This window comes from Oreochromis niloticus, linkage group LG9, assembly GCF_001858045.2.
Source record: "Oreochromis niloticus isolate F11D_XX linkage group LG9, O_niloticus_UMD_NMBU, whole genome shotgun sequence".
Lineage (NCBI taxonomy): Eukaryota > Metazoa > Chordata > Actinopteri > Cichliformes > Cichlidae > Oreochromis > Oreochromis niloticus.
This window is the reverse complement of record NC_031974.2, coordinates 18,400,593-18,414,428: the sequence shown is the minus strand read 5'-3', so window position 1 is coordinate 18,414,428 and position 13,836 is coordinate 18,400,593. Positions and strand designations below refer to the sequence as shown.

Genomic DNA, 13,836 nt, shown 5'->3' with positions numbered 1-13,836 from the left:
GTAAACTGCAACAGCTGGTAATTGTAACAACCATTCAACCCTTTCATGCATGAATTATGACAACCTCAATCAGGATTTTTTCTCAAGTATTTTTATTCATCTTTAGGCATGAAAAAAAGATTTTTTTTAAACTTCTAAGGAGTTAGAGAAATTTAAATTTAAATAAGAAATGGTTTGTGCACTTACACTGGCTGAAAAGTGGGTGGCAGGGTATGGAGTGACACATCAGTGTCCAACGTAGTGGTTTATGTGCAAGTACACCATCAACACTGACACAAATACGAGAAAACAGCCTTTGAATAGCTGTCCAGTGTAGTGGCCACTATGCGTGAAGGGATTCAAGGCTTCATTCAAAGCTGTGTAGCTTTTTAATTAACAAATCACAAAATATTACACTGTATTTCACAAGATAAATACATTGAGGAAACAGCTATTAAAAACAGCAGCTAACAGAGATAATTTTTTTTTTACCAGTAATGCACAGCTTTTGGCTGTTTGACTGCGGATAATCCATTAAGGATAGAAATTAAGTCAGTTAAGTCATGTTCATGGCTCTTTTGTGAAATAATGAAACAGCTGCACCCTTTTGCACAACCTCTACAATGACCTACAATGACCAACCTAACAAACTCTAAAATGTAAAACAAACTTTTACATTTTAGAGTAATATGTCAATATGTATATTTCACCTCTGTAATATGCTATTTATAATTAAAGTATTTGTATATATTAAGATAAGATAGCTCTTTATTGTCATTGCACAGTCATACTTACCGTATGAAATTGGAAAGCTATTTATTAGAGCTATTTTCTATAATTTGTAAACTTAGTAATATATTGTATTATTTAATTTAGTTCAAACTTATACTGTTATTGTCTTGGAGCAACTGTAATCACATAATTTCCTTAGGGATTAATTAAGTATTCTGATTTTGATTTTGTTATCCAGTATATGCCGCAGGATGCTGGTTCCGACTTTAAACTGTAGAGGGCAGTAAGCAAAGCGCCAACTTTAATCTGCCGGAAACTAATATGTAGAAGAAGAAAACTGTGAACACTGATTCCCTCTGCGTGGTTCTTCAGGCTGCAAGTCCGCTGCAAGCCAAAACTTTGTTAAAAATCAGTAGGCCCTACCAATTAGACAGTTATGCTCAAGTCATTACTTAATTAACACACTCACAACGATGTTATTGAAGACATGGACTGTGAATTACAGCGTGCCAACTTCGCGACACTCCCGCCTTTGAGGCAGTACTCGGGGCACAATGTCGCCATAGTTTTCTAGAGTGCGCGGGTGAAGTACAAACTGTAAACAGCGCCATTGTTGTGCTAACGAAGGATATCGGCTAGAAGAAAACGTCATAATTGGTCTTTATATGGCAAAATAGGTATTTTTTACGTGATTTTTTTAAAAAGGTGTTCACGGGAGGGCTAACAGACTAGAGAGTAAACGAACACGAAATGATTATTACCTGTTAACTAGGGTCTCGCGGTCGGAAACAGTCGGCTAATCATACTGTTGAAAGAACGACAGCCAGCTAACACAAATGGAGACGGAGTACCCAGTCCTGGTAAGTTCTATTCGTGCTTTTGCACAAACTTATTTCAAACATTACCCTGGCCCAAGGGTTGGGATTCAGACATTTTCCCGGTGACAAGTTTTTAAACTTCCGAGTCTGGCTGCAGATTACCGTCTTTATTTACAAACGCTCATCGCCTTTTGTATCCATTTGAACACGACTTGTCATTTAACTCGTCCTCTAAACTTAATATAAGGACTGCATTCTTTAATCTCTGCAGCACCTGTTGCAGAGCGATACTGAAAAAAATAATCCGCGCTGCTCACTTGTGGGCTGGAATATTGTAATTCCATAATACTAAAGCTCCATGGGAAAACAAAGGTAAAAGCTTTCTTTATTTGGTGGGACTGGATCAGGTGACTGATCATGTGACTCTGACCCTTCTCTGAAAAGCAGGGATGCTCTGATCCAACTTTTCCACCTCCAGTAACAATACTTTTGCCTTTTGCCTGTAAATAAAATACCCCCCATCCCATTTAAATCGTGTTATATATCATATTAACAGTGCACAAGAGGGGTGAAGAAGAGTGCATACAAGGTGGAGTGGATGGAGACAAATGTTAGGGGTGATTTGTGACAGAAGGATAGCAGCAAGAGTGAAAGAGAATGTTGATGGTAGTAATACCTGCTATGATGCATGGCTTGGAGATGGTGGCACTAAAAAACAAAAGAGTTAATCACTTAGCCTTACTTTAAAATGGTATTGCTTAATTCATAGTACCATCTGTTGTCTCTTCAGACCCTTTGTATCTATAAGAGCAGGGGCTGTGTTTGCTAAGTCAACATAGTTATTCATTTGATCCTGGAGTGCTTTCTAAGCTGGTTTCTCTTCACAGAGGAGACCCAAGAGGAAGCTCTGTTACATTACCGACAATGAAAGGTAAGTTTAAACACGTTTCTAAAATTTAGCTGTTTTATTTTAGTTAAACGTTTTTGTGTGTGTGTGTGTTTTTGTTTTTTTTAATATCTATGAGCTTCATTCATTCGTTTTCTGGATTTATTCATGCTATTGCAGATTTATTTGTGTTTGATATCACAGAAATTGAACAGGAATTACAAAAGTTTGGAATTACCCTTTAATTCTTACCTTTGTTTTTCAGCCCATCTAAGCACTGGGAAGGTACACTGACACTGCAAGATATTGATAAGATCTTTGATGACTTGGGTGAGTGAGATTCATCCGATTGGTGTAATTCTTTGCGTTAAATTAGGTATTTCCATTTTATTAACCTCTTCTCGACTATTGCTTGTTTTTTTTGTTTTTCAGATTCAGCCTCACATGTGAATCTACAGCCTCCCTCTCCTCTGCTCCAGACTTCTGATTCAGAAATACACCAGAATAAGAGTGAGGACTCGGTTCCACAAGAGGGACAGCTGATAAACAAACCTCCAGGACACCAATTAGTAATGGTACAGTCAGTCGATACGGTCATTTCTGCTTATATTGCATGCATGTCCTAAGCTCCAGTGTTAGAAACATCTGTTGCAGTCCAGCTATTAAAACAAACACAGTTTCTAATGAATTCTTGTTTACTGGCTCAGCTGTGAGTCCTTTTTTGAACGAGACAAAATTCTTTGTAATCTTTGTTCATTATTTTAATTCACGTTTTGAATTTCTTCAGGGAGATGATGGAGATGTCTCGCATCCTGCAAGTCCTGAACTGGATTTCAGTAAGACACTCAAATTTGTGTTCATAATGAAAATATATGCCTTGTGTGTTTTTATGTTTTTTGTTTGTTTTGTTTTTTTTATTAAATGAATTGTTTAGCAGTGGCCTTTTTCTTGTTACAGATTTGGACATCCCCTTTAAAGGACATCGCCCAGTAAAGACTTCCAGTCCAGCAGAACTAAATTTGGCTGCTGAAGAAGAAAAGCAGGACGATGAAAAAGCACAAGTTGTGTCCCCAATTCTTTTTATGTGTGAAGATGAAGGAATAGAAGAGGTGAAGAAAGACTCTCTACCCACCCAGAATCCCCAGTGTAATGGACACGTCACAGAGGAGTACGGAAATTCATACTTAGTTCCTAGCAGGAAATGTTGCCTCTGCAATTTTTCATGTTTTTTTTTTTATTTTCCACAAATCTTTCACTAATCCTGTTCTCCTCTAGGAACAGTGAGTCTGGATTGGAGTCTCCCCCAAGCAAGATTGGTTTAACAAAGATATCTGGCCACAAGAAGGAGATTGAATTACAAGGGTAAGGTTGCTTTTCATTTAAATACCGTGTTGGGTGTTTTTTCAGGAGGAAGGGATTTTCATGCTGTAAATGTGACCATATGAGACCATTATTTGTACAAGATATTTTCGTTTTTTGACATTTGCCTACAATTGTCCAGTGTAATACTTCCCTTTTCTACTTAAAAAAAATCCCCAGTCAAACAAACATACACAGCAATACTGCACAACAGCAATCAAAGATGAACAATATTTATAGGCTATGGGATTATATAGCACATCAAACATACTGTATTGGTGATACACTTCATTTTGATCAGTGGAGGCAGCAACACCGATTCAAACAGTTAGGAAAGTGTTTCTGGTTGCTCCTTGAAACCTATTCGGTTATTTCAGTTACATTTTATATCTTCTTTGTTTACAGGAGTCAAGAAAGCACACAGCCAGCTGTTCAAACAGTGAGCCAGGAGCCTGAAGTCGCAGCTCCTGTGGCATCCACACGAGCGGGAAAAGATATGACAGCTTTTCTGCAGAAACTGAAAGATGCCGTACAGTCAAAACCTTTCAGGTGAGTTGAGATCAGAGGACATCTTTATAACTTGTCTCCCTAAACATGTCTGCATGACATACAGTGTTGGGAAGGTTACTTTTAAAATGCATTCCACCACAGATTACAGAATATGTGCCCCAAAATTTATTTTGTAATGTATTCTGTTATGTTACTCAATGAGAGTAACGTATTCTGAATATTTTGGCTTACTTAATATATTATCATGCTTTTTACAACTACATGAATGTACTATTGCTGTGTCATTTATTACTGAATACCAACTAGATTTTTAAATCTTAATATAAAATGAGTAACAGTAGGGTGGACATTAGGTAAGGCTGCACTTTTTGCAGCGATCTCGTATTAAAACTATTCCGCGTTTATATAAAACTGGTCCGCAGCTCCGAACCGTAGTAAAGGGACCTCTGGCTAATACGTCGGGTTAGTGTCGGGCTCGTAACCAAACTTTACTTTGTTGTCTGGGTCAACTTTGCTAGCGAGAGACAGAGAGATGCGTTGAAAGGCTGCTCCAGCGGAACTTATTGTTTTGGAGGAAAACACGAACACAGTGTACAGTCGAGTCTTAAAAGCTTACAACTGGGCTCGTCAGGCACTCTTTTTGGCTGCAGTGGTTATTATTATATTTACATGCTAACCCTAACCCGTTTCTGGTCAGTGACAATTCGTACTTTTCGACTCCCCTTTTCTCCCTCCCTCGCGCTCACAGACACATAACGGGTATGGCAGTCCATTCTCCCTGCAGCATGGACTACACTGCCCATGAGGCTACATTCTTTAGGGCTATGTCTGTAACACTCTGCCTATTGCCTTCATATTAAATCACTTTTTGAAAAATAATTTTAAAAAAATATTTCTTCACGTCATTATGCGGGCCTCAAGAAGAGGTGACATGGGCCGTGAGACTGAGACACAGGCATTAGAGCCTCTTAATGCGTGTTTTGTTTGGGTTTTCACCGGCGTGGAATTACCAAAAATAGAGAAGGCATAGCCTAACATATAAATCAGGAAAAGACCGCCGTGTAATCCATTTATTTCAACAAAGTAACTGTATTCTGAATACCATCTTTTTAAACGGTAACTGTAACGGAATACAGTTACTCATATTTTGTATTTTATATACGTAACGGCGGTACATGTATTCCGTTACTCCCCAACACTGATCACATAATACCACATGGCCTCAGTCATATTCTTTCCTAAAAAATTTTTAATTATATGTATTTATCCTTTTTTTTTTTTTTTTTCCTTTTCTTTTTTTAAGTTCCGGGAAGAAACAAATTAAAGTACCCACTCCTCCCCCTGAACCAGAGGATGATTTTATGATCCTAGAAGATGAGACACCTCTGTGGTTTTCCATCCCAAGTAAAAGTGCTACCAGTAAGAAACAAAGTCACAGCAGGATTCCCAGCACAGACAAAGACAGCTCAGATAAGAGGACAAAGGATAGATCAGTGGAGATGCCACAGCCACAGCAGGAAACAGAAAAGTCAAAAAGTAAATTGGAAGGTCAGCCTGTTGATCAGAAAATTAAGAAGAAAACTAAGAAAGAGAAGAACAGTGAGGAGACTGGGCCGAGAAATGAGGACGATAAGCTTCCTGCTGCTCAAGATGCTCCTGCGGGTGACTTATTGGTTCAAGAAGAGCCAGAAAAAAAGAAGGAGCAGCTCAAGAAGACTTCGTCAAAGGAGAGTGATGAAGCAGAAGATCAGCCTGAAGACACAACGAGTGGGAAAACAGAAAAAGCGAAACTCTCTAAGAAAACAGAAACGAAGGCAAGTAAGTCTGCTAAAACAAAGAAACAAAAGTCTTCAAAAGATGGTAAAGAAAATACAAAGACACAGAGGGCTAACTCGTTAAAGGCGAGCAGGAAAAAGCTGCAGGGAGAACCTGCTGTTAAGGATGTTGATGAGCAGAGCAGTGACAAGCACAGAGATACTGAAGACATAGTTTCTACTGTTGGTGAGTCCTTTGTACTTTTTAAAAACTCTTCTGTAATTTGTTGTTGAATATTTGTGCTAGCTATTGTCATCTTATGTGATCTTAACCTTTGAAGTTTGATTAAAGTTTTGATCTTTATCATCAAAATATGTTAATTTTTGGAATTGCAACATATTTTTTTCCTTCATTCATTTAAAATTACTTTGCTTACTTTATAAATGTTTTTCCTTTGATCCCTTTAGACAAAGAAGCTATGAATTGTGAAACAGATGGACAGGTGAAACAAAACAACCAGCCAGTTGTTTCTAAAGGGAGTTCATCTGAAGACTGTCAGGTTCTCGGGAAAAGGAAAAGGAAATCGACAGGAGAGTGGTGGTTGAGTTGCCCTCAGAGCACAGAGGAAGCGGACAACAGCCAGCAGGTCACGCAAAAGAAGTCCAAACAGAAACCTAAAGACTCCAGCGCAGCAGTTCCTTCACCTGCAAAAGCAAAGAAAGGCAAAGCCTCAAAGAAAAGAAATCAGAAACAGCTTAAAGTGTTGCCCAGTCAGCAGACGAGTGAGGTTAAAAAAAGGAAAACAAAACAGAGCGAAAAAGGAAATAAACAAGGAGAAAAGTTAGACAAGATGAAAGCAATTGATGAAGATTTAATAACGGCTGAGCCGGAGCACGCCGACGAGCCGGAGCAGCAGGAGGTCCCGGATCAAGAATTGGAGTCTAGCCCTTTGGTCTTTAATCAGAGGGACCACAGCCTTAACTCAGGTAAGGTCAAGGTAAAAGTGCCAGTACTACAGAGGAGTTTCTGAAGTTTCTGTGACTGGTGTTTTATATATTGTGCTATTGGACTCTTAGTACTGATGCATGTGTAGATAAAGAGACTTTGGCCTTTTGTGTTGGATCGACTTTTAACAGATGTCTTGACAGGTAGTTTAGTCTTCCAAACTAAAATAGGTCAATCTTGTTGGCTATGAGTTTATACTGTGATAATGTTAACAAGACATTAAAATTTGGCTTAGATCCACCAAGGTCTTCAAGGTCAACTCAATGATTTATTTGTCTAGAATTGGCAAAATGAGGAGACAAGATAAACTTGGGATCAAAAACTTTTCTATTTATTGCTAAAAACTTAACACAAATGTAACTTACTAAACAGTGAAATGCATGCTACACATAAATAAAAAATAACTGCACTCAAAATTGTGCCTGGTATATTAAAATGGGTTTCACCAGTGCAAATAAAAAGGCTGCACTTTGCACTTGCTTTTATTGTACTCATAAAGCACATTTAAAAATAACAAAGAAAACAAAATGAAAGTTTGCGAAATATAATACTGTTAACTTAAAAGTAAAACTAAAGTATTCTCTTAAATGTTTGCGCTCTCGGAGTGCTCTTGTTTTACCTCCTAGTTGGTGTGAAATATTAAGTAGCAAAGAATCTAAACACAAAAGTTGATTATCTCAAAACTTTATTTGAGGAAATGTGCTTTTTGTTACAGGAGATAAGATATTTCAGAAAGTATATCAGCACGATTCTACTGGAAAACTGCTAGTCACACCAAAAGCGCCCGTGTCTCAAAGTCGACCTAAGGAGCGGCTCACGGAAGCAGATTCAGCCAAACGGAGAAGGAGAGCGCCGGGCGAATGGTGGCTTGTCAACAACATGGCTGAAGATTTGGAGAATATGTCCTCAAAGCCTCAGCAGCTTCATCCCAAGAGGCCCGAACCTAAAAAAGAAAGGAAGAAACAGTCTAAACAGAGCAAATCTCCCAGACTTGGTGTTCCCAAAAATGGCAACACAGCAGTCTCATTAAAACCTCTAGGAGGAGCTCCAGTGCCTCCTTTGACAGCAAAGTCACTGATCACTCCTAAGACTGTCAAACGCTCTCTGGCAGCGTTTAAAGACATTTTTGCTTCAGTCGTAGAGTCTTCGACTGTGGACAGGCGTCAGACTAACAGATGTAATGTCAGATCACGTCCGTCAGAGGAAATCTGTGTAGCAGGCAGTAACACTCATGCAGCTTACAACAGCCCAGACAACCAGGAGACCACACAAGACAGCAGGTATCAGCTACATGACACGCAAGGAAAAGCCTGAATTACTCTTAACCTCTGTCTTTGTTATATTTTCAGTAGTATTTTCTGACTGTTGTTCATCTTTTATTGGCAGGTCACAAGTCCACAGGAGTGGACCGTCCTCCATGATTGAGCTGGAAGACTATGAAGACGCTGACAGCATAAGTGGGTTTTAAATTACATTGAAACCTTTTCCGGCAGCACGGTGGCACGGTGGTTAGCATTGTTGCCGCACAGCAAGAAGGTCCTGAGTTCAATTCCACCATCAGGCCGGGGTCTTTCTGTGTGGAGTTTGCATGTTCTCCCCGTGTTTACGTGGGTTCCCTCCGGGTACTCCGGCTTCCTCCCACCGTCCAAAGACATGCAGTTTGAGGGGATAGGTTAATTGGATAATCCAAATTGTCACTAGGTGTGAATGTATGTGAGCGTGAATGGTTGTCTGTCCCTGTGTGTTGGCCCTGCGACAGACTGGCGACCTGTCCAGGGTGTACCCCGCCTCTCGCCCTATGACAGCTGGGATAGGCTCCAGCGCCCCCCGCGACCCTGGAAAGGATAAGCGGAAGCGAATGGATGGATGGATGGATGGATGGATGAAACCTTTTCCCACAGTTTTATCTTTCAAAGAACATTTTACACAATTCTTTGAAAAAAAGCTTCACTATAACATTTAATAAAGTGTAAAGACTAAAACACTGGCTGCTTCACTCGCAGTAAAAATGAGATGGGATGAGTTGAAGTCATTAAAACGCTTTTACTTTACATGAAAGACAAATCTAATCAACAAGGATTTAATGTTATTGGCTTGTTTTGAAATCAAAACCCCTTTAAGTATTTTGCTAATTAAAAAAAAAAGGTAGTTTATTGTTTGTATAAATCTCAAGGCCCTGAAATTCTTTCCATTTTGCGTCAGATTTCAAGCTGGTGACATGCCCAGAACCATTAAGCTCTGTGATCATCTGATATTTCATTCATAATCTCTCCTAGCCTCTCAGTGTTTTCTGATACTGCAGGCATCTGCAGACAGACTGACTGCACTGTGCTGAGGTAGAAATGCACTTTACTAAAGTCAGACAAACCACTATAAAGTGCAGTGTTTGTGGACGGTCCTTTTCTACAAATATTATAGAATCAGTAATTGAAGCAGGAACTTGGGGCACTGGCAGTTTTTAAAACCTGGATGAATAGGTAAATAACTGAGAGCAGAATTGGTTCTCACAATGATTTTCAATGTCAGACCAACTAGGAAATAAACTGTCAGTCCTATAAACTACTAAACAGATAAAGAGACTCAGAAATGTTTTTGAAAGGATTCAGAATCATTAGAGGAGGAATTGAAATGTACTGAAGCTTTCCCTTTGTTGTTACACAGTAGTAGAACCGGCTGAAGCCTAATCTAGTGTTTGTTGCGGATGAATCAGTGTGTGTCACTGTGAGTTCAGTCTTGAATTAATGAAATGAATAAGCCACATTTGACATTTTCGTCTGTCAGGCTGGCAATACGAGCATTCATACTGCAATATTTACAGCCCTAAAATGGTAGCCCTTGTTAACCTCAATTGGCTTGAATATAAATGATAAATATCTGAAAGTGTGGTCACTGTTTGGGTGCGTGCCCGAATGGTTAAAAAAAAATCCCTTATTTTTTCATTATAAATATCTGCGTTTTATTTTTATTATGTTCCAGTTTTGCCGTCATCCAGGAGCCCAGTTCTGCTCTCTGCTTCAGATCTTTGTGCCCCTCCCCTCAAGCCGCTGATCTTACAGCGGAAGGATATGGCCAACCTGGCTGAGTGGTTTAGGAGCCTCTGGTTGGCTACACCAGAAGGTAAGAAAATTATAAGAAAGAAAAGAGGAAAAAATAAGAAAAAATAATTTCCAAATGTTGTTTTTGCACTGACTTCACAGATACAGGTGTTTAAATGTCTGTTGCTTTTTACACTGTTAAATAAAATAAGCTGTTTGGGGATAAATACCTGTTGTTTGTGCTGTTTGTAAAGCAGATTGGCTACAGTGTCTGCAGTCCATTCAGGTTGCACAGGTAGTTCAGCTCCTACAGGACAGCATATCACAAGACGGTTTGCTATGTTTCCCAGCACAGTCTCAAGAGTGTGGAGAAGATGCCGTGACAGGGGTCATTAACCGAGGACTCCTGGACAAGCATGTAGAAGGGGATCAACAGAGCAGGAGCAGCATCTGCTCCTTTGTTTTAGAAAGAACATGAGGAGCGCTGCCAGAGGTCTGCAAAATGGCCTTGAGTGGGCGATTCATGTGCATGTTTCTGACCAAGCTGTCAGCACCAGACTGCATGAGCATGCCATGAGGGCCTAACTTCCTTTAGTGGGACTGCTGCTCACAGCTCAGCGCTGTGCAGCTCAATTGGCATTCGCCAGAGGACGCCAGAACAGTCAGAACCCCCACTGGCCTCTCTCTTTTCACAGATGAGCACAGGACTACACTGAGTACATGTGACAGATGTGAAAGAGTCTCGAGACAACCGTTTGTAGCAAATGTTATGCTGCCTTCAAAATCACCCTGCATGACTGGTTTGACCGTGGGTCAGCGATGGTCTGGGGAGGTATATCACTGGCAAATGCCAGTTGACCTGCATGGTGCAGAGCTATGAGCATAGGTCCTACTAAAGGACCCTCATGCTATGCACATGGAGTCTTTTTCTGACAGTTTGGTCATTTTCTGGGGAAATTTGCAGCCATCCTTCTGCCCGCACAAAGGAGTCAATATCCGTTCTGCTGCAGGGCTGATGACCTTCTATGGCCCTGTTCGGCTCTTCTCATGTAACGGCTCATCTGTTATCTCCTCCACGCTCTTTAGACTCTGCTGGGAGACACGACAAGCCTTCTTGCAACGACACATAAGAATGTGCCATCCTGGAGAAGCTGGACTACTTGTGCAAACAGAATGGGCTGAAGGCATCATCTCATGTTACCAGCAGGAACAAAAACACAAGCAAAAAGCCAAACTGAGAACAATCAGTCAGGAGGGATAAGGAGAAAGCAGTGGTCCATGGCAAACACCTGTTAAATCCATGTTGTGGCCTCTCCAGTGCACCTGTTGTCACTTTCACTTGCCCCGAAACAGCTGAATTGGATTCACAGTAGTTTATCCTTCATAACTGGACACATTGATCATCTTTTATTAATTTCCTCTTTATTGTGGTTAGCACTGTTGCCGCACAGCAAGAAGGTCCTGAGTTCAATTCCACCATCAGGCCGGGGTCTTTCTGTGTGGAGTTTGCATGTTCTCCCCGTGTTTGCGTGGGTTCCCTCCGGGTACTCCGGCTTCCTCCCACCGTCCAAAGACATGCAGCTTGTGGGGATAGGTTAATTGGATAATCGAAATTGTCACTAGGTGTGAATGTGAGTGTGAATGGTTGTCTGTCCCTGTGTGTTGGCCCTGCGACAGACTGGCGACCTGTCCAGGGTGTACCCCGCCTCTCGCCCTATGACAGCTGGGATAGGCTCCAGCGCCCCCCGCAACCCTGAAAAGGATAAGCGGAAGCGAATGGATGGATGGATGGATGGATGTCAGTTAGGATCAAAATAAAATACTTAAAATGCCTGCATCAATAAACTCAAAGCATTTATGCGTCTATCTAATTTTGTTTGCTTTCTTTTTAATGTAGACAAGACATTTTCAATAAATAAACTTTTGTCGTCTAATGATCCTTGTGTGTTTTTTCGTATTGCTGTAGGCGATCCTGGTGTCACTCCAGACCAGTTTGACTGGTACTTCTATCAAGACCGAGCTATGGGCCTCCAGGAGGATGTGAGCACCAACTCCTTCTGTAGTGGAAAGCTGCTGCTGGGATCCCTCATGAAGAAGCCTCTCTGGGTGGACCACAGTGCTACAACAGTGAGTACTACTTTATTCTGTTTCTCACATATAATTATGCAGTAACTAGGCCTCTTATACAACAGAGTCCTAAAGTATTTCCATTATTTATTTCTGTGTCTTTTTAAAGGTTTTTAACTTACTAACCAGCTCAGTGGGTGTGACCATCGATGGCTGTGAGTCGTGCTTCAGTCCTGGAAAATCTTTTGTGGTGGAGTCTGGTAAGACTATTTACATTTACTGTAAGAGAGAGAGAGAGAACAAAAAAGGGTGTTGGGAAATTTAGCCAACTTTCTAGCTGATCATAAAAACGTGTATATACATAATAGCTCTTTAACATGGTTTAGTGATAAATGCACATATTTTTGATGCTTTTTTTTGTTTCTTACAGTTACTGTTCTCTTCTTACAGGACGTGCATACGCCATCAAGAATCTGACTGCACAGCCTGCGGTTCTGTACTTCACCAGAATGTTAGCTGAAACTGTCAACTGATGCATTGTGAAAATGTAAATAGAAAATTGGCTGTAATTTTTTTTCCTAAGACTTACTTCAGTTTATGATTCTAGGAAAAAAGCTGAAAGAAAATGTTGGTAAAAAAATGTAAAATATTTGAATAAAGTTTGCTTTTAAATACCGTATTTGCCATTTCCAAAGCCTGCGTTAAACTGCATCTTTATCAGAGCGTGACTATCGAGAAATTCGGATATAATTTTAGTTCAAGATGTTTGGAGTTGGTTTTGTTTCCCCCTCTGAAGAAAGAGGTCTGTCTGTTAGCTGTCTGGCATTCACAGTTCTCAAGATATGTTGTTCAAATTTTGTGTTACGGTAGATGCCAATAACAGCTCGACCTGATTTCATTTTTGTGAAAATTGGGTCAAGGTCACACTAAATGTGAAAATCAGTAAAACTTTATATTACCTCCAGTTTTTAAGGATTCTCTTCAAACTTCAAAACAGTATTCCAGGCCTTGGAGGACGAGAGTACAAAGGCTGGCTAAGCATTTAACCTTGACCTTCATTTTTGGAGCCATATTTGGCTGTAATCTAGGTAGAAGAGGCCATTTATTTTTAATAATGTTGAAATAATGTTTTAGTTTCAGTCTCCAGAGTCACTGTCAAGCAGTTGGATGTATGCAGTGGAGTGAAAGGTGGAAGTAGACACGTAAACATCATTAAAACTTATCTTGTCACATGCTCAGATTTTCAGTGAAACACCGCATTCAGTGGAATCCTGGCTTGTGAATGCATTCAGGGTGACCGGTCCACAGGTGTGCACAGACGGTTTGTCATTAGAGAAACTGCCCTTCAGAAGTCACCTCATGTTAGAGGCATTGCCAGAAATGTTTGCCTCTTCCTCTGGTCTGAGTTTCTTTTCACGTCAAGTTTGAAAGAATTGTAATCTTTCAAAATGATAAAGAGATGAGAAATACCACACGGAAACACATTATACGTGCTACCAGTGATCTTTCACATCCTTAAAGACCACCTTTGAAAATTACTATATTTAAAAGATACAGTATTGTAAGGCAGTTTTGCAGAAAAAATAAAAATGACCTAGCACTGTGTGTGATTCATCTGACATGGGACACAAGCTTGGACTCCACGAGAAGTCTCTTCTCCCCACACTACTCCCCTCACCTCACCTGAACG

General features: G+C 40.2%; 1 protein-coding gene across 3 annotated transcripts; it reads left to right on the top strand.

Moving 5' to 3' along the window:
* The first annotated feature begins 1,056 nt into the window (after positions 1–1,056).
* On the top strand, positions 1,057–12,825 carry si:ch211-161h7.4 (eukaryotic translation initiation factor 5B). Of its 3 annotated transcripts, XM_019363114.2 has the most exons (17): positions 1,057–1,388; positions 1,484–1,571; positions 2,417–2,460; positions 2,681–2,745; positions 2,848–2,990; positions 3,203–3,251; positions 3,373–3,583; positions 3,691–3,777; positions 4,180–4,323; positions 5,588–6,285; positions 6,507–7,025; positions 7,760–8,324; positions 8,431–8,501; positions 10,021–10,161; positions 12,046–12,206; positions 12,316–12,406; positions 12,597–12,825. In XM_019363114.2, the coding sequence occupies exons 2-17, from the start codon at positions 1,548–1,550 to the stop codon at positions 12,677–12,679; spliced, it is 3,096 nt and encodes a 1,031-aa protein (XP_019218659.1). In that variant the 5' UTR covers positions 1,057–1,388; positions 1,484–1,547; the 3' UTR covers positions 12,680–12,825. The 3 variants fall into 3 exon arrangements, with proteins under 3 accessions (XP_019218659.1, XP_019218660.1, XP_005448913.1); XM_019363115.2 differs by lacking the exon at positions 1,484–1,571; XM_005448856.4 differs by having other exon boundaries at positions 1,057–1,571.
* Positions 12,826–13,836: the final 1,011 nt, after the last annotated feature.